The sequence below is a fragment of the Eulemur rufifrons genome, chromosome 14, assembly GCF_041146395.1.
Source record: "Eulemur rufifrons isolate Redbay chromosome 14, OSU_ERuf_1, whole genome shotgun sequence".
NCBI classification, from domain to species: Eukaryota; Metazoa; Chordata; class Mammalia; order Primates; family Lemuridae; genus Eulemur; species Eulemur rufifrons.
Window position 1 is genome coordinate 33,081,488 of NC_090996.1, and position 19,509 is coordinate 33,100,996.

General features: G+C 55.1%; 3 protein-coding genes across 12 annotated transcripts in view; 2 read left to right on the forward strand and 1 right to left on the reverse strand.

Annotated features, from left to right (window-relative positions):
- Positions 1-9,181, forward strand: part of GLYR1 (glyoxylate reductase 1 homolog) — a 33,127-nt gene extending 23,946 nt beyond the window's left edge. For 3 of the 9 annotated variants that reach the window (XM_069486967.1, XM_069486970.1, XM_069486971.1), the window contains 6 exons: positions 673-783; positions 1,472-1,573; positions 2,324-2,486; positions 2,765-2,944; positions 3,286-3,410; positions 7,019-9,148. In XM_069486967.1, coding sequence (XP_069343068.1) covers positions 673-783; positions 1,472-1,573; positions 2,324-2,486; positions 2,765-2,944; positions 3,286-3,410; positions 7,019-7,093 — 756 coding nt within the window. In that variant the 3' untranslated portion in view covers positions 7,094-9,148. Of the gene's footprint in view, positions 1-672; positions 784-1,471; positions 1,574-2,323; positions 2,487-2,764; positions 2,945-3,285; positions 3,411-7,018 lie in introns of all 9 variants that reach the window. The other 6 variants (XR_011235316.1, XR_011235318.1, XR_011235317.1 and 3 more) reach the window with 3 other exon arrangements.
- Positions 9,182-9,501: 320 nt separating this feature from the next.
- ROGDI (rogdi atypical leucine zipper) lies at positions 9,502-15,222 on the forward strand. The gene is made up of 11 exons (XM_069486193.1): positions 9,502-9,621; positions 9,698-9,769; positions 10,562-10,644; positions 10,851-10,905; positions 11,536-11,616; positions 12,333-12,428; positions 13,475-13,573; positions 13,955-14,068; positions 14,148-14,197; positions 14,307-14,433; positions 14,706-15,222. The coding sequence occupies exons 1-11, from the start codon at positions 9,577-9,579 to the stop codon at positions 14,745-14,747; spliced, it is 864 nt and encodes a 287-aa protein (XP_069342294.1). The 5' UTR covers positions 9,502-9,576; the 3' UTR covers positions 14,748-15,222.
- Positions 15,223-15,552: 330 nt separating this feature from the next.
- SMIM22 (small integral membrane protein 22) lies at positions 15,553-16,011 on the reverse strand. 2 transcript variants are annotated; one of them, XM_069486960.1, is made up of 3 exons: positions 15,888-16,011; positions 15,704-15,798; positions 15,553-15,594 (listed from the first exon to the last, which is right to left on the reverse strand). In XM_069486960.1, exons 1-3 carry the CDS (start codon positions 16,009-16,011, stop codon positions 15,553-15,555), a joined length of 261 nt encoding a protein of 86 aa, XP_069343061.1. The 2 variants fall into 2 exon arrangements, with proteins under 2 accessions (XP_069343061.1, XP_069343060.1); XM_069486959.1 differs by having other exon boundaries at positions 15,692-15,798.
- Between the last annotated feature and the right edge of the window lie 3,498 nt (positions 16,012-19,509).

Sequence of the window (19,509 nt, forward strand, 5' to 3'; positions counted from 1 at the left end):
TCCATTGTAAACAATAATTACGAAAGACTACAATATGGATAAATGGAATCACACAAAATACAAAAAATTGGAAACAAAATAGTAGTCCCCATTAATTCTAATTACTTTTTCAACTGCTGTGGGAAAAGGAAATACACCAAAATATTAATGATGTGTTTTGTTATGGGATGCTCTTGGTGATTTTACTCATCAGGAAAGTCAGTACTTTTAGGCCCCCTGGAAGTTTCACCTTGCGGCAGTGTGGAGAGAGCCCAAAGAGGAGTGGCCGCTGGGTGTTGGCCTCCCTGCCCAGCCCGCTTCTTCAGCAGAGTGCTGACAGCGTAGATTTTGCCACAGCCAGGATAGCCCACAGGGGCCGGGGCCGGGGCTGGGTACTGCTCACACCCTGTTCTTCACACACCAGACCTTTAGCAGACACTTGTCTTATGCTTCCTGTAAAGCAGCACAGCGTTCTAGGCACCCATTGTGCAGAAGCACACTACAGAGTGTTCCCTAAGAGACCCCATCCACTTTCTCAAGACGGCAGGTGTCCAGTCTTGTGACCCAGGCTTCTGGCCTCAGCCTCCTGCCTTGTGAGGCTGGCCAGGAGGGCTGGTCGGTGTATCTCTGGCCTAGTCGGCATGTTTATGGTGCACTGCCTGCAGCTCACGTTAGGATCTGTGACTTTTGCAGTGTGATTTGTTCATCCAGGAGGGGGCCCGCCTAGGAAGAACCCCCGCTGAAGTTGTTTCAACTTGTGACATCACTTTCGCCTGTGTGTCGGATCCCAAGGCAGCCAAGGACGTAAGGATCCCCTCCCTTCCCTCAGAGACTCAGGTCACAGCCAGGAGAACTGGCTGGCCTCCTCCCCTTCTCCCCTACACACTGAGTGAGTGTCTGCATGTCGGGGGTTGCATTTTCCATCTGGGGGCCATCTCCCATTGTGGGGGGTGTTGGCATAAATTGAATGCAGACTTCCTTTAGTTCAGAACAAGGAATGAAAACTACTGGGGCGCTGATGTCTGTGCTGACGTGGTTTTGTGCAGGCTCCATGTATTCTTGTCGAGCTGGAAGCTTTGGGGTTGAGTGTGCCTTTGGTCCCAGTGCCAAGTTTCTATGTTTAGCTATCACTGTATTTGTATGTTTTAAAAGTTCAAGTGCAGTAGGTCGTCTTGCTAAACCAGTGACTAGTTTAATCCAAATAAATCCAAAGAAGCCTTCAAAAATAAATACTTAGGTTCAGTCTTAAATGGGGGATTTTTAATAAAAAGAAATGCACACTCACACATTGTTTTTAAAGATAAATGGGAGCATCCTGGGGTGCTTTCCTAACCCTTGCTTATTTAATTGTTCTTCCCTTTTTGGCCTTAATAGTTAACTGCTAATAGGAAATGAACCAAAAAAGCGACAGGATTCTCATCTTAGGTCTGTAGGGGCTCCTGAGCATCTGTCTGGGAGCCTGGGCTATTGCTTCTCCCTTGTGTCCCCACAGCTGGTGCTGGGCCCCAGTGGTGTGCTGCAAGGGATCCGCCCTGGAAAGTGCTACGTGGACATGTCAACGGTGGACGCTGACACAGTCACCGAGCTGGCCCAGGTAGCCTTGTTGGGGCTGGCTCTCCAGCATCCTTTCTGTTGGAGCCCAGGACCCAGGCTGACCGTGCACAAGTGTGGGCAATTTGGTTACTCTAGCACCAAAGCCAGAGAGAAGAGAGACCCATGGCCTTGGGACTAGTCTGTCTTCATGTTCTACCTTCAAGGTTGCAGCTGGTCTCAACAGCCATGGGAAGTTACTGCACAACTGCGATGGGCATCAGGTCCTGGAACTGCCAGCCTTACAGTGAGAACCAGTCCAGGCCACCAGCTTGGCATTTGTGGTTTAAGCAGCTGTCTACAGTTGATACTAGCAAAGTAACCCTCCTTCCTTAGCATCGGGGCCAGGGAGTAGTGACTTTGGATCCATTATATTCTGAGGGTGGTCAGAGAAGGGGAGTGTCCATAGGCAGTGTGTTCAACAGAGCCATTAGCATGATCGTGTTTGGTTCTACTTTTGGTCTTTGTAAGAAATTCAGAGTCAGTAGGAGCTTGTGTGGAGACCCCAGCTTCTCTCTCATTACTGCTCTGTGACTTGTGCTTCTGTTGGAGGACAGCCTGTCTGACCCTCCACTCCATTGTCCCTGGGTCCAGTTGTCAGCTTTGGGACCTCCACGTGGTGGCCACCTGCTCCCACCCTTTAACTCTAGAAGGAGTGATGAGAAGCCATGGCCACCCAAGGACACTCCTTGCTCCTTGTTTGGAGAGCCCTGTGAGAGGCAAGGCCTATAGAAGCTGTAACTTTCTTTTCCAGGTGATTGTGTCCAGGGGGGGCCGCTTTCTGGAAGCACCAGTCTCAGGGAATCAGCAGCTGTCTAATGATGGGATGTTGGTGATCTTAGCAGCTGGAGATAGGGGCTTATACGAGGACTGCAGCAGCTGCTTCCAGGCAATGGGGAAGACCTCCTTCTTTCTAGGTAACATGCCCGCCCACCCATCAGGCCACAGCAGGCCTGGAGGCTGGGTTGGAGGGCAGAGGGGACGTCCCCTCTGTACCACACTGATTACAGCATCAATCCCATACGGCCTCTCTGCCAGGGGCCCCAGGGGCGGGTTTCCTATGACTTACATAGTTAGTGCCTGGAAGGAGGAAGAGCCAGTCTGTCAGGGGCAGGTGAACGGGGCCTCCCCTGGGTGCAGAGATACCCTGGCTACGGATTCTTGGGATGTGACCGTGACTCTTTGCCCTGAGCAGGTGAAGTTGGCAACGCAGCCAAGATGATGCTGATTGTGAACATGGTCCAAGGGAGCTTCATGGCCACCATCGCTGAGGGGCTGACCTTGGCCCAGGTGACAGGCCAGTCCCAGCAGACACTCCTGGACATCCTCAACCAGGGACAGTTGGCCAGTATCTTTCTGGACCAGAAGTGCCAAAGTAAGTTGCCTTTGGTCCCTCTTCTTGCATTTGATTTTTGATTAGAGCTGGGGAACTGGGTCAGGCAACTGTCACAGAACATTTGTTCTTCAGTTCATTGGGTATGAAAGATGCCCGTCTCCAGTCAGTCCACGCCCCTAGTCAGAGGAGCTCCGGAGAGACAGTGGGTGGGATTTGGCGGCACAACCTGGCAGCTCCAGCTCTTGGGTGTCTGAGGGTGCAGGAGAGGCCAGGAGGGTTGTACTACTTAGAATTGCTGGGTATTGAGCCCTGATGTACTGCAGACGAGGTTTTATTTAGGGTCCTTGGATGTATTCCTATAAGTAGCTTTTTCTCCTCAGATATCCTGCAAGGAAACTTTAAGCCTGATTTCTACCTGAAATACATTCAGAAGGATCTGCGCTTGGCCATTGCGCTGGGCGATGCCGTCAACCACCCAACTCCCATGGCAGCTGCAGCCAACGAGGTAACTTGCAGAGGGTGTGGGCCGAGTGCCAGCATCCTGCAGTTTCTGTTTTTTGATTTCTTTCCATCTACTTAGTTCAGCTTTTCTTTGCTCTTAAATCATTGATTTTAGACCTTGTTTCTAACATGAGCATTTAAAGCTATAAATTTCCTCTGAGCCATGTTTCCCTTGTGATTTCTTCTTTGACCTGTGTTTAAAAGTTTGCCCAATATTTGGGGCTTTTCCTAGGTACCTAGTGGTTATTTGTTTTTAATTTATTTCTGTATGGTCAAAGAACATGCCCTGTATGATTTTTTTTTTTTTTGAGACAGAGTCTGGCAGCTCACTGCAGCCTCAAACTACTAGGCTCACTCGATCCTCCTCTTGACTCATCTGGGGCTACAGGCATGCACCATGATGCCCGGCTAATTTTTCTATTTTTAGTAGAGACGGCGTCTCGCTCTTGCTCAGGCTGGTCTTGAACTGAGCTCAAGCGATCCTCCCACCTCGGCCTCTGAGAGTGCTAGGGTTATAGGTGTGAGCTACTGCTCCTGGTCCCATATGATTTTTAAACTTTACATTTATTCAGACTTGTGTTATGTCCCAGCAAATGGTCTGTCCTGGTGGATGCACTATGTATACTTGAAAAGAATGTGTGTTCTGTGGCGGCTCGGTGGACTGTTCTACAGATGTCAGTTAGGACAAGTCAGTTGGTGATGTTTTTCACATCTTTATGATCTTTTTATCCAGTTCTTTCAATTCTTGAGAGAAGGCTGTTAAAATCTCCAACTGTGATTGTGGGATTGTCTGTTTCTCCCTTTAATTCTGCCCATTTTTGCTTAGTCTTTGTAGCTCTTGTTGTTAGGCTCCAGCCACTTATGACTGTTGTGTCTTCCTAGTGGGTTTCCCCTTTGATCACCATGAAGTGGCTCTCTTGGTCTTCGTCTCAAAGTCTGTTGTTTGGCATCGACACAGCTGCTATGGCCTTCTCAGGCTTACTGTTTTTGTGGTGCACCTTTTTCTCTCCATTCCTACCTGTGTCTTGTGTAGATGTCTTGTGTACTCTCCTTCTGAGAGTATCTGCCTTTTGATCAGAATGTTTAGCATTTTTTTCAAATGACATATTTATTAAGCAGCTACACAGTCACTTTTGAAAACAGTTTTTTAGGGTAGGAGCTCAGCTTTCTTAGCTCATCTTGGTAGAAGTTTAATCTTAACAAAAACCAGCTGAGCAATATTTGTCTTTACCATATGATTATAATAAAGAGGACATTTTGTAAAACACACATGAAACATGTATTTATGTTAGAAGCTGTCTCTCAAGTGCTATCAACCAAGGCACATTTTGACTCATGTTAAATATTTATAGATCTCAAGTGGTTTATTCCAGCAAAAAAAAAAAAAAGTAAAAAAAAAAGTGTTATTCTTTCTGTCTTTTCATAGTTTAAAATCTTCTGTCTCTGAATTCTGTGTCAAGTCTGTCCTATTTGTTCTACTTGTAGATTCTCTCTTGGCAGTGGAATTCCTTGTGGATTTTGTAATTTTTGGCCAGTAAGATAACTCAATTTCAATTATTTCTGAACGGTTTCATGTCTGGCTTGGTCTAGGAAAGCTGCTCTTTGAGGAGGTTCCCGAGTTGCCTCCACCCTGAGTCCACAGAATTCATTGGCTTGGAAACGGTGTTCTGGTTAATTTCTCAGTGGAGCAGGGTGCTTTCAGGCCACTGGGACAGTGTGCTCTACACTATTAGGAGCTAAAGGTCAGGAACTGAAGGTTAACTAGTATTTTAACAGTCAGTGGCTATGGTGATATGTGGTTGGATTTGGAGCTACCATTTTATCATTTCATTTCTGTTTGTTGCCTTTGTTTTTTGTTTTTCTGTTCCTCCTTTCTGAATGCCTTCTTTTGGGTTATTTAAATACTTACTAGAGGTCGGGCACGGTGGCTAACACCTGTAATCCTAGCACTCTGGGAGGCCGAGGCAGGAGGATTGCTCGAGGTCAGGAGTTCGAGACCAGCCTGTGCAAGAGCAAGACCCCCCCCCCCCCCCCATCTCTACTAAAAAATAGAAAGAAATTAGCTGGACAACTAAAAATATGCAGAAAATATTAGCCGGGCATGGTGGCGCATGCCTGTAGTCCCAGCTACTTGAGAGGCTGAGGCAATAGGATTGCTTGAACACAGGAGTTTGAGGTTGCTGTGAGCTAGGCTAACGCCAAGGCACTCTAGCCAGGGCAAAAGAGCGAGACTCTGTCTCAAAAAATAAATAAATAAATACTTACTAGAATTCCATTTTTATTTAGCTGTTGGCTTTTTGACTTTGCCTCTGCATTATTTTTTAGTAGTTGCTCTAGAGGTTGCAATATACGTCCTTAACTTAGCCTGCTTGGAGTTAATCTTGTACCACTCCCCATAAAACATATTACAGAAACCTTGCAATCACATAGATCCATTTACTACCTCCTCCCTCATCCCCTGAGGTGGGTTTCTCGGCACTGCTGATGTTCTGGGGGGTCAGGGAGTGTTGTCCTGTGCACTTAGCAGCATCCCTGGCCTCCACCTGCTAGATTCCAGTAGCACCCCTTCAGTAGATAGAAAATGTCTCCAGACCTTACCATGTGTCCCCTGGGGGCAGAATTGCCACAGGTTGAAAGCGCCTGTAGGTGAGAACCCCCTCTTTGAGATATAGATGTTGTCCATATTATGTCTGCCTTTGTTTTAAACCTGCTAGACAATATTGAGATTTTTTGCTTTAAGCAGTCGTGTGCATTTTAAAGAAATTTAGAGGAAAAAAAATTTTTTTTTTCTTTATCTGCCAGCCTGGGCAACATAGCAAGGGAAAAATTTAATGTTTCTCTACATTTTCCATTTCCAGTTTTTCTTTGATGTTTATTTTCCGCTGAAAGAACTTTCTTTGGAGTTTTTTACAATGCTGGTCTGCTGTGATGATTTTCTTCTATCTTTAAATGTCTTCATTTAGCCTTCATTCTGAGTTGACAGACCTGAACTGTTAATTGCCAGGCACTGTTCTAGGCTCTGGGGACAAGTCAGTGTGCAGCTAGCTGTTTCCCTTCCTGTGGCACTTAGATTTTAATGGAAGGAGGCACAGGGTAAGCACATAAGCATTTCAGAGCATAAGACACACAAATAAAGCAGAGAGAGAGGTGAGGGGGAAGTGGTGGGCGTGGCTACTACTTTAGGTGGGGTGGTCAGGGAAGGCCTTTGAGTGATTGGGAAGGAGCCACTTACACTGAGGGAAAAGTGTTCTATGCAGAGGGAACAGTAAGGACAATGGCCCAGAGAATAACATGGGAAGTCCTTGGAGGGTCATCTGCAGGAAGGAACATTATTAAATTACTAATAGCAGTGAGCCTTTCCATCCAGAAGTACATTTCATCTTCCCAATCCAGTGAAGGTTGGTGCTGTTACCTTCTCCAGATCAAGAAGCAGTGGCTGAGGCACAGAGAAACTGAGGTGCTTGCCCAAGATCAAGGCAGGAGTCATACCCAGACAGCCTCAGCTCCAGGATGTGCCTGCCAGCCACGTCTAGAACTGCCTACAGGAGTCAGGTCTGGGTCTTTACAGAGCTCTGCAGCCAGAAACTGACTCTCACCTGTTTTTTTCCCCAGGTGTACAAAAGAGCCAAGGCACTGGACCAGTCTGACAACGATATGTCTGCCGTGTACCGAGCTTACATACACTAAGCCGTAGACACCCCACCCCCCACCTCTCCAGTCTACCCTCTGACCCCCTCTTCCTCACATGGGGTCGGGGTCCTGGGACTTAACTCTGGACCAGCCCACCTGTCTCCATTTCCTTTTATACAGACTTTGAGACTTGCCATCAAAACAGCACACAGCAGCACCCTCCCCCTGAGGCCTGGGGAGAGGAGGGGTGTCAGCAGGATTGGCTTGTGGGAAAGCTCTTGAGCTGGGCACTGGCCCCTGAACTAGGTGGCTATGTGTCCTCTCTCTCATACACACACACACACACACACACAAACACAACACAAAGGCTCTCACCCCAGGATAGAAGCTGCCCAGAAACTGCTGCCTGGCTTTTTTTCTTCCGAGTTTGTCTTATCTCAAACCCGTTCTAGACAAGGAACTAGAATCCGCAGTGAGAGTTGGAAGCCTTCCCACAGCTTTCCCCAGAGCGAAGAGGCTGTAGTCCTGTCCACATCCCCTATTGGATTCCCTGCAGGGAGGAGAGGCTCTCGGCCAAGATGAGCCAGCACGGACTCCAGACGGAGGGTCCTGTGGGACCTCCAACCTCAGGTGACCAGCTGAGAAGGATTGTCATGTTTAAGCGACCCGTGTGCAACTAACTCTCCATAACGCCTTTGTGAACTGTAAAGAGACTGGCAAAGTCCCTGTGACACGGGGCTCTGGCTTTCCAGGAAGAGCTGCAAGCGCCGGCCTGCAGGTGCGTGTGGAGGCCTGGCCCTCACTGCTCCTCAGCACCACCCAGAGCCAGCGCCACGGAGCCCTGGGCGGCCCCAGGCCCTTGCAGCTGGGAATGGGAGCTCAGTCCTCACCAGGCTCTTAGTGTTTGGATTTGCATTCCAGCCCTTGGGAGGGGGCTCCTCAGGGCCACCAATGAGGATTGAGACGTGGGGGGAGGGCTCCTTCCTGTTTCCGTTATGCCACAGACTCTTCACCTGGTTCTGAGGAGCCCCTCTGTCCGCGTCCCCTCAAGGCAGTCCCACCTTCTTTCTCTAGCCTGCCCCTGTGTGTGCCCCACCTCTCCGCATTCTCCCTTCTCCCTTTTCCTCCCATGGAGACAGTATTTATCTCTGTCTGTCCCTTCTTTGGCCCAGACTCAGCCTGACCAACGGTAAGCATTTCTTAGGCTCAGCTCTTGATACGGGAACGAGTGTCTTCACTCCAGCCAGCGTCATGGTCTTCGGTGCTTCCCGGGCCCGGGGTCTGTCGGAAGGGAAGAGAACTGGGCCTGACCTACCTGTACTTGACTGACCCTCAGAGGTGGGTCTGGGACATCCTTGAGACCCTAGCATTTCTCCTTGGATTGGGGACCAGAAGGGGCTTGGAAAGTTGCATAAGGACAAGGAGAAGTCACCCAAGAGATGTCAGTTTTTTCTCCCTCTGCATGGGTTGGATTTTCCAAAGTCACAGTTTGCAGAAGGCCAGCATTTATAGTCCAATATATAATTATATATATATATAAAAGGTGGCCACACTGGTGGGTGGGGTCCCTCCCCCTCTCACGGCTTTGGCCCCTTTTCACTGATTAGAACCTAGGGTAGAGGATCTCAGAAGACTTGGGGGGAGGGCCGGGACAATGCCTGTTGGGTTTTTAGCACAGTTGTTCATTTCACTGGGATTTTGGACTCATTTCTGTCTAAACACAAAGCCTGTTCTAGTCCTGGCAGGACACATTGGGGTGGGGGTGGGGAAGATGCTGTAATGAAACCGGTTAGTCAATGTTGTCTTAATATTGTTGACAATTCTGTAAAGTTCCTTTTTATGACTATTTCTGTTTAAGCTATTTCACCTTTGTTTTGAAATTCTTCCCTTTTAAGGAGAAAATGTGACACGTGAAAAAGCTTGTAAGAAAGCCCCTCCTCCCCCTTATTTTCCTTTAAACCTCCTTTAAATGACAAATCTTCTAGATAATTAAGGTTGTGAATTTTTATTTTTGCTTTGTTTTTAATGAACATTTGTCTTTCAGAATAGGATTGTGTGATAATGTTTAAATGGCAAAAACAAAACATGATTTTGTGCAATTAACAAAGCTACTGCAAGAAAAATAAAACGTTTCTTGGTAACACAGCTGTGTCGCGTGAGTCTGTGGCATCCCTCGCGCGCCGCGATTGGTGTGTGGGGAGGGTGGGCGGGGCGCGGCCCTCGCGCCGGGGGGCGGGGACGGGCCGCCCTGCTGGCCTGTCAGCGGGCGCAGGTGGGGCGGAGCGCCTATCAGCGCCAGGGAGGGGCGGGGCCGGCGGCGGCGCTCCAGGCCGAACGGGCCCTCTACGCGGCGGCGCAGCGCGGCGCCGGAGGCTGCAGGCGAGAGCGTCCCGGGCGGGCCGGCGCGGGCCAGATTCGATCAGCCGCCAGCCTCGTTCCGGGGCGCCCGCGGGTCTCTGGGCCGGGCGTGAGCCAATCGGCGACGAGGGCGGCGGGCCGGGCGGGCCAGCGGGGACGGACGCTTGGCGACCGGCTCGGCGATGGCGACCGCGATGGCAGCGACGGCGGCGGAGCGGGCGGTGCTGGTGAGGCGCGCGGGGCGGCGAGACGGGCGGGGGCGGCGGGCCAGGCCGGTCGCTGACCGCGGCGCTGTCCCGGCAGGAGGAGGAGTTCCGCTGGCTGCTGCACGACGAGGTGCACGCCGTGCTGAGGCAGCTGCAGGACATCCTCAAGGTAACGCGCCCGGTGCCGTGTTCACCTGCAGCCCTGCCCGGGCCTCTGCAGGCGCCGGGCTCCTCCGGGTCGTCCCGGGGCTGCTTCCCGAGCGCCTGCTGAGTGGCAGACAAGCCCCCAACTCGGGGACTCCGTGAGTCTCCTCGGGGACACAGCAGATCTGACCTAGTTGCACAAGCAACTACTCGAGTGCAGGGGGTGCCGAGTCCCCGCGAAAGGACCAGCAAGGACCTGGATGCAGCCCCGGGGCTCGGGTCGGGAGAGGCTTCCTTGAAACAGTGACATTATCCGAGAGCTGGAGGATCTCTGCCTCTCCCCAGCCTTGTGACCTCGGCCAGATCAACCTCTCTGGGCCTCCCTTTGCAAAAAGGAGATAACAGGACCCGCCTTTCAGGGCTGTTGTGCAGATACGTAAGCCGTTCAGCTCAGACATGTCCAGCGCAGTCCCTGGTGAGGCCCAGAATTGCTAGCTTCCCTGACCACTGTCTTTTCCCAGACTGCTCCTCTCTGCCCCAGCATGTGGCTGAGCCAGCAGGCCACTGTTCTCTGTTCTGGTGCCCATGGTGGGCGCACAACACGGTTGGCGCTTAGAGGATGTGCAGTGAGCAGCTATCGGGCTCAGGGCTCGTGTAGGATTTGAGACAAAGGCTGCCACCGAAAGTGCCCAGCCCAGGTGCCAGATGAGGCCGGCCCACCTTGTTTGTTCCCCAGCTGACCTGGAGGTGGGGGGCTTCTGGAAGGAACACCGATCTAGACTTGGGTGAACTTTCTGTGGCTCCCCTGTGTCCTCAGGAGGCCTCTCTCCGTTTCACTCTGCCGGGCTCGGGCACCGAGGGTACCACCAAGCAGGAGAACTTCATCCTGGGCAGCTGCGGGTGAGCTCAGGCTGAGCAGAAACTGGGGGATGGGCCCCTTGGGTTGGGAGACTCCTGGGGTACCCTGGGGTAGGAGGCATGGTCACAGCCCTGCCCTGCAGAAGACTGGGTATGCAGTGGGACAGCCAGGGGCAGCTCACCAGCGGGCCTGGGGCGAGAGGGGCGGCAGCAGGCGCTGCTCTGACCCCTCCCCTTGCGTGTTACAGCACAGACCAGGTGAAGGGTGTGCTGACTCTGCAAGGGGACGCCCTCAGCCAGGCCGTGAGTCCTCCCCCTGCCCCCATCCTGCCAATGGGGAGAGCACAGGGGCCTCCTGCTTGTCCCCTGCTGCCAGCTGTGTGACTCTGGGCTGGACCCTTGGCCTCTCAGGTCTCTGTTTCCTCCTTTGTAAATTGGCAGCAGCCCCGTGCCTCCACCTGGGACTGGCATGTGGATTCAGTGAGAGGTGCGGGACTAGGTTGCCTTGCACACACGCCAGCCTGGCGTGGACTCAGTGGAGTGTAGGCATCGGCAGATTAGCCTGTCCCTGGATCAAAGTTGAATCCTCCGTCTCTGAGCTCTAGTCTGCGCCTGACCCTGTGCCAAGCACCAAGGTGTGGGGGAAGGTCCCTCCTCTGCGCCACCCTCTGTTGGCCTTGGCAGACATGCACCATCTGCCCACAGCCTCCCGGAGGCCACCTTCCCCCTTCTCATCCTCTTGAGCCTGGGTTCCTGCTTTCCTGACCTCTGTGTTCACCCCCTAAGTGGCCAAGGCATTGGGAGACCCTCTCTCAGTAGAGCAGCTGGGGCCTGAGCCACCCACCACATGCCCCGTTTATGCTCCCGGCTCAAGGGCTCAGGCCAGAGCAGGAGGCGTCCCTCTGCTTGGCTTATCCTGCTCTTGTCCATCAGGACGTGAACCTGAAGATGCCCCGTAACAACCAGCTGCTGCACTTCGCCTTCCGGGATGACAAGCAGTGGAAGCTGCAGCAGGTGACCCAGCCCTTGCCTGGCCAGGGCTCAGGCCACAGGGACAGGCAGGGGCAGGCCTGCCGTGGGGCCGAGGCCTCCCTGGGGCTGGCCTCAGGGGCGAGGGACCGGCCCTGGGGATTTGTGGCCACGGCAAGCCTGGGAGCGCATTTCCTAGCAGCCAGGCTGGGCAGGTGCTGCATGCAGCAACAGACCTGCCGCTTGCGGGGAAGTGGAGGACCTGTCCTGCCTGCGGGCCCCCGGGAACCTCAGGAGTCCCCACCACAGCAGCTGGATCTGATGGTTCAGAATCCCCCTGAACAAGTCACTCCCCTGGCCAGAGCTGCCCAGGGCTTTCGGGACGCCGTCCATGCTCCCTGCCAGCTCCCATGCCCTTGGGCCCCAGTTCTTCCCCTGTCCCCGCTACTCTGGCGCAGTCTCCAGCGGAGGCCCTTGCCCCTACATGTCCCCTGCAGCTGCCCCCCCATCACCCTGCTTCCTTTCAAGAGTCTCAAAGACAGTTGTCATCTTGGGTGTTTACTCCAGTACCAGTCTGTCCTTTAGAAGGGAGTTACACAAGGACAGAGACCAGGCCTGCCCCAGTCTGTGTCGGCCGCCCAGCACCTGGGTCGGGCAGGAAGCACCCACCTTCCCCTCCTGGGGGAAGGGCCCCTAAAGACTGTGGCTGCAGAAGCTAGCTTGACCCAGCTCGGTGACCACCCAGAGGGCACTGTTTTCAGATCCAGGATGCCAGGAACCACGTGAGCCAAGCCATGTACCTCCTCACCAACCGGGACGATAGCTACCAGTTCAAGACGGGAGCCGAGGTCCTCAAGGTGAACCACCCACAGAGACAAGAGCCGGGTTCCCCACCCTGCCCCCTGCCCTGTGCTCCCTGGACCTTGGCCCACAGCCTCAGGCTTGCTGGAGGCAGACCTCTCAGTGTCTGTGCGTCCAGCCAGGGCTCCAATTCCAAGGCCTCCACTGTGAGCTGTGCAATCTCAAGTTGTTTACTTAGCCTCTCTGTGCCTCCATTTCCTCCCTGTAAAAGCAGGACAAGCTGTAGTGACTGTTAACCATGATAATGCGAGTCAGGTGGCCCAGGGTAGAAGCTTCCCCTTAACCACACTTTGGCGTGTGCGAAGAGCTGACTCGGCTGCCTGGACTTGTGCTTTAGCTCTGCCCAACTTGCTGTGTGTCCTCAGAAGGCTCCCCTACTCTCTCTGGACCTCTGGTCTCTCATACTTGGAACCAGATGGACTGAGGTCCCTTCCAGAGCTGAGACGCCCTGGGGTGGTGCAGCCGCCATGCCTCCACTCCACTTTGCCAGGTCACCCTGGTACCCGTGGCAACAGCTGCAGAGCCGCCGGAGTCCGCCAGGCCTCTGCTCTGCAGCAGACAGAGGGGTGGGCTCCAGGTGGTTCCACTATTCTCGGGCTATGTGACCTTGGCTTCCCCCCTTTGGAGCCTCAGCTTCCTCACCTGTGAAAATGGGGGTGCCACCCACCTTAAAACCTCTGCTCAGCCATCCCACTGCCTCTTCCCAGAAGCCCTCCCTGGCCCCAAACTAGATTAGGGCCCCCTGAGCTGCCTCATTGCCAGCATCCCCACCTGAAAAGCCTGTGCCCCTGGGACTGACCTCCCAGGACCTTCCATTCCCCCTTGGGCCAGCGCCTGGGACCCCCGTTAATGAATGCCCATCCTGCTGGTCGCCAGTGCAGTGCCCCTGTTACCTGCATCTGTAACAGGCCCCCGCTGTGGGGGTTCAGGCCCTGAGAACCGTCACCCCCGGGCAGGAGTGGGAGCTACTGTAACCGATGCTGGGGGAGGGGGCCCAGGCCCTGCTGCCTGCGCGGCAGCTGTGACCTGCCCTTCCCCCCAGCTGATGGACGCGGTGATGCTCCAGCTGACCAGAGCCCGAAACCGGCTCACCACCCCGGCCACCCTCACCCTGCCTGAGATCGCCGCCAGCGGCCTCACGGTCAGTGCCTCAGGCCACCCCTGCTCCGGGAGAGGGGACCCAACTTGCAGGCAGTCAGAATTCTGTGTCTATGCAGTTTCTACGATGGGGTTCTTGGCTTCCATCCCATGTCACCCAAGTATGTTAACCCTGTTTTGGGTCAGTGGTTCCCAAAGCCAGAGGTCAGGAAGATACCTAGACACCTGGGGGAAGTCTGGAAGCCCCAGAGCAGCTCCGTGGGTGGGGACTGGGGTTCCCGTCCGGTGGTTCTGCAGAGGCTGGGCCCTCTGCAGACTCCTCGGTGACTCCAGGGCCCCAGACCAGGGTGCAGCAGGGCCCTGCTCTGTCCAGCCTGGCCAAGAGGGCTTGGGAGGGACCTCACCCCCGCCCCCAATCCCCCAGCGGATGTTCGCCCCTGCCCTGCCCTCCGACCTGCTGGTGAACGTCTACATCAACCTCAACAAGCTCTGCCTCACCGTGTACCAGCTGCACGCCCTGCAGCCCAACTCCACCAAGGTGAGCGGGACCCCTTCCCCGGACCCCCAGTGCGCCCTGTGGGGCTCGGGCCTGAGGGGTCTGGTGCTGCTCTGCCTAGAACTTCCGCCCAGCTGGAGGCGCCGTGCTGCACAGCCCCGGGGCCATGTTGTAAGTAGGCAGGGGAGGGGGTCCTGGACTGCCCGCCCCACCCCTCCCCTCTGCACCCTGGGGGCCAGGGGCTGGGCACGCCCTCAGGACCCCTCCCCTCATGCGCTAGCGAGTGGGGCTCCCAGCGCCTGGAGGTGAGCCACGTGCACAAGGTGGAGTGCGTGATCCCCTGGCTCAACGACGCCCTGGTCTACTTCACCGTGTCCCTGCAGCTCTGCCAGCAGCTCAAGGACAAGGTAGGGCAGTGGGGCTGCTGGGCCCCTTCGTCTGGGGGGAGGAGGTTCCCAGGGCTCTTGTCACACCTCCAAAATGCCCCAAAGTGTAGGTGTCCATCGTACCCCATGTGCACCAGGCAGCTGGGCCATGGCATTTCGAGGCAACGATACCTCCCCAGACCCATTGCCCTCCGGTGACCTGGACATGTCACCTGGGTCATAGAGGGTGTGGCAGGGCCTGGCCCCGCTCCGTGCCCCCAACCCGCCACGGACCGTGCCACCTCCCTTTGCAGATCTCCGTGTTCTCCAGCTACTGGAGCTACAGACCCTTCTGAGCACAGCGACCCAGGAGCCTGTCCCCGGGAAGGTGGCCCCCGTGCCCCCACACATTCCCCCAGAGTGCCGGCCAGAGCCGGGCACAGCGGCTGTTTTCCTCATCTTTACCCCGTCCTGCCAACACCTTGAACGGACGGCAGCAAACACAGGAAGCCCTGGGTGGAGGGAACACTGCTCTGGTGTATTTGGGGGTCAGAAAGGAGGGGCCGAGGGGCCACGTTCCGAGCCCTGCCCTCCTGGGCGCTGTGGGCACCTTTGGACTCAGGGTGGGGCGGGCCCAGGCTCTCCTCCCTCTGTTCCTTCGCTGCCCGCTGGGGGCCGAGGCTGGCGGGGTACTGAGCTGGGAGTGGGGAGGGAAGCGGGGAGCTGCAGCCCGACAGGGGCCCTTCAAGAAATAAAGACCATCGGACTTTGCCTGGAGCCCCGTCTGTGTGTCTGAGTAGGGACCCAGGCTGGGATCCTGGTGGCTGGTGGCCGGCAGCGTCAGGAGCTGGCGGCCACCCCTCTTCTCTGGCGTGGCTTCCCACTCCCTGCACCTCCTTTGGGAGAGGGCCCTCTGCCTGCCAAGGGGCCCAGGGGGTAGTGACAAGAGCTCTACCAGGGAGTTCAGCTGGGTGACCTGGAGTGACCCCGCTAAAGGCTTAGAGGGACAAGGTGGGCACCTAAATGGAGCAGTGGATCCCTGGGCTGGTCACCCCGACGGGGGCTTGGCACACAGTCCAGACTCAGGCTCTGGGCAGACACAGGGCATTGTTACTGCACCCGGCGGGACACACAGGAAGCAGCTGGTGGGGACGCTCAGGGTTAAGGTTCTAGGGCCAAGTTGTCCACTCCCTTGTGTCTTTCCTGTAAAAGAGGCCCAGAGGGACCCAGGGTTCACTCCTCCGTTCCCTCCCCCCACCCTCCCTCCTCCACCCGGGGAAAGTTCCAGGCTGCCCCAGGCTGAGGGCCTCACCTTCCCAGCGCTTTCGTTCCGGGGTCTGGGGGAGCTGCAGCAGGAGCTGCAGCAGCAGTGGGCGAGGACCAGCAGCAGCAGGAACAGCACGGTGCCTGGGGACAGGACAGGCGTCTAGATGTGGCCCCTGACCCAGGGCCCGGGGCAGGAGGCCGATGGGCCCCAGGGCTGAGGCCACACTCACCGATGAAGGTGAGGAAGACGATGAAGGCAGCGGTGTCCCATGAGGACTGGAACGGCTGGTGGCTCCTTATTTTGCCCAGCACTTCCTGAGCTGTGGCCTCCAGCTCCTCCAGGGACAGACTCATCTTGGCAGGCACGTCGGAGGTGCCACCTGTACCGGCCCCCCGGAGGCAACCTCAACACAGGGCTCGGCCAGCTGGCCTGTCCCGGTCCCAGCGCCAGTTTCTACCCCCGCCACCTCCCAGGCCCAGCCCTCTGGTCCCTACCCTGACCTCCTGGGCAATCCCCTCCCCAGCCACCATCCTCCTCCCACTTCTCTCCCCCCAGCAGCCCTGCCCCCAGCTCCACCTGCCTTCTGGGAGCCTCGAGTCCCTCAGCCAGCAGGCGTCAGGTCCTGGGGAACACAGACTGCTTCCTACTTCCTCCCGGATCCTGATACTAATCGCACCACCTGAGCCCTTGGCAACCAGCCCCGCCCTCCCGAGGGCCAGCCAGGGCGGCCAGAGCTCAGGGGACAGGGCCTAGGCCCAGCAGGGGTGTTTGCTGCCTGCCAACTGCACAGGTGAGGCCTTGCCGCTGCGGGGACCCAGGGAGGAGGACACAGGCCTGGGGGCTTCTGCATTCCTGGGGTTTCTTACCTTTTCTCAATGTATTATACCAGACAGCAGCCTGTCACACACGGACACTCACCACTGTTGACTTCCTGAATGAAAGAGACGAGAGAGGGAAGGGGGAAGAAAAACCTGCCGACATTCCACAGCCCTTGGGCAGCGGATGGATGTCCCTGGCATCCCTTGGAGGGGTGGTTCCAGGACAACTCCGACCCCCCACCGGGGATACCAAAATCCGCAGGTGCACAAGTCCCAGATAGAGGATTGGCACAGTATTTGCTTATAACCTGTGCACATCCTCGGGCAGACGTTAAATCATGACTACTTATAATACCTAAAATGCGAAGTCAATGCCGCATAAATAGTTGTTGTACTGTATTGTTTAGGGAATAATGACAAGGAACAGAAGTCTGCACGTGTGTTCAGCACAGACACAATTTTTAAACCATATATTTTCTTTCCGCGGTAGGTTGAATCCACGGTTGCAGAGCCCGGGGTACAGAGGGGTGGCTATACTGGGAGTCTTCATAGTTCTTGCTTTCTCTCTCTTAATCCTCAAAATAACCCTTGCAAGGTAGTGATTATTGTCTCTCAAATGAGCTCTTTCCCCAGAACATGGGGCCTGGGGCCTCGGAGCCCCCCAGCGGGGGTAGTGCTCTCGCCTCCCTTCTGTGCACAGACGTGCCGAGGCCCAGGGGCCAGAGTCTGTGCTCAGCCTAGAGGTGGGCTGTAAACCAGGTGGACAAGATTTCTTGTTCTTGTGGTGCTTGTGGTCTAGCAGGGGAAAAAATAGCTAACGCTGGGCTCTGCATCTGGCATCGTACATACATAACCTAATGTATTACTCTCGGCAATCCTAACTCGGGTTTTCTTCTTCTTCCCGTTTTACAGATGAGAAAACTGAGGCCTAGAGAAGTTAAGCAAGTAGCCCAAGTCACACACCTGGTGTATTCATTTCCCATTACTGCTGTAACAGACGCCACAAACTCGGTGGCTTCAAACAACACGAAGTTACTATCTTACAGTTCTGGAGGTCATAGTCTAAAAGGGTCGTTCTGGAGGTTCTGGGGGACGATCCATTCCTTGCCTTTTCCGGCTTCTAGAGGCTGCCTGCACTCCTTGCTCATGGCCTCCCATCCCATCCTCAGCCTCCGCTTCCCTGCTCACATCTCCAACTCTGACCCCCTCCCTCCCTCTTTGAAGGACTCTTGTGATTCCATTTAGGACCCACCCAGATAATCTCCCCAGTACCTTTTGTCACAGCCAGTAGCATATTCACAGGTTCCTGGGTGTAGGATGGGAACATCTTTGGAAATCTAGCTGCCAGCCACAGCTGCGGCAGGGAAGGCAGAATTCGGACCCAGGCATTCAGATCCCACAGCCTTGACCGCCGTGCGTTCGGATCTTCTGTGTGGGGTAGCCCGTGCTACATGCTCTGGCCCCCGCCCCCCTTCTGAGATCTGAGATTCCCATTCCAAAGGGAGGGTGGTTTCGGAATGACTGGGGTGTCCTGTTGCAAAAAGGAGAGGAGGATGCACAGCCACTGTGGAAAACAGTCTGCAGGTCCTCGAACAACAGGACGTGGCGTTACCCTAAGACCCAGCGATTCTGCTGCTAGGTGAACTGGAAAATTCTCCAAGAGAATGGAAAACAGGGACTCAAAGACTGGAAGAGTTGAATAGCGGTAGCAACAGAGACCTTCGGGCCAGTGAAGCTTAAACTATGGACTATCTGGCCCTTGACAGAAAACACTTCCCAGCCCTGGGACGGAGGATTGCTTAGGGCTTGCGAAGTCCGTGCCAGGAAACAGGTGAGAGGTGCTGAGGAGCCCACACGGAGGTTCAATGCTGCTGGGGGCGTGGAAAGCCAGTCACTGAGACAGCCAGGCTGTCAGGGAAGAAAGGATGTATTTCAGTGACCGTCAACTGGGAGGAGGGGGGTATGGACTGCCTCGAACCTGCCTCCCTGACCAACAGGGTCAGGGGTTTTTCGGGAGGCGAAACAGATAATGCACGAGGGGCGTGGGCGTCAGTGCGTGTTGGGGCGGAGTGCAGGGCACGGGGTGCAGCGAGAAATCATGCGAGTGCGTATGTCCCATGATCAAAAAATCGCAGATAAGTTCTTCCCAGAGCGGGGACTTTAGTATTATAATGAGCTAGGGGGTACCATTGGCCCTTCTTTCAACCCTGTGCACAGGCTCCGTGGGGCCTTGGGCACGGTCTGTGGTGTGGTGTCTCGTGTCTTGTCACACACAGACGGTGTGAGGCTCTGTAGCTTCTCATGGCTGCAAGGAGGTTCCGCCGTTTCTGGGAGAGAAACTCAAAAGGGAACACATTGGTGCCACAGCAAGTTACAACGTGCTGGTCAGCAAGTCATCCTGGCCTGGGAACTTGAAACATAAGAGAACTACAAAAAAAACCATAAAAAATGTTTTCTTGCTAATGGAGCCGGTTACCGAAGAACTGGCTGAGATGGACTTGGGGTCAGAAACAGCTCCTAGAAGGGATCCGGAGGCACGAGGCTCTGGCAGTCTGGGGCACAGAACCTGTCTAAGGGCGCGTCCTGAGCCAGAGCTGTCATCTCTCAGATGCACTGGAAATCTAGATGTTTCAGTGAACAAGAGGCCGCAGGGGTGAGGGCGTGGACTCAGAGCGCCTGGGAGAGTCCAACTTCTCACCGTGGGACCTTGAACTAGTCATGGCCTGACCGTTCCCTTGTCTATAAACCGGGAACAGTGACAGCACTTGTCCATCGGCCACGAAGGGTATTACACAAGTCCGTGTTCTTGGGCTGCTAGAACAGTGCCAGGTGCGGAGTCAGTGCTGGGTAAATATTAGCTGAACCGTCCCTTGATGTCTGGCGATCTAAAACCTGGTGGCACTGAGGATGGACAGAGCAAAGACAACACGCTGACATGCCGCTTGCAGGCCAGGGGTCCCGGCTTTGACACCCCTGGCCCCTGGCAGAGAGGTTGAGGGGCAGGAACCTGGACGTGGAGCCCAGCTCTGCCGG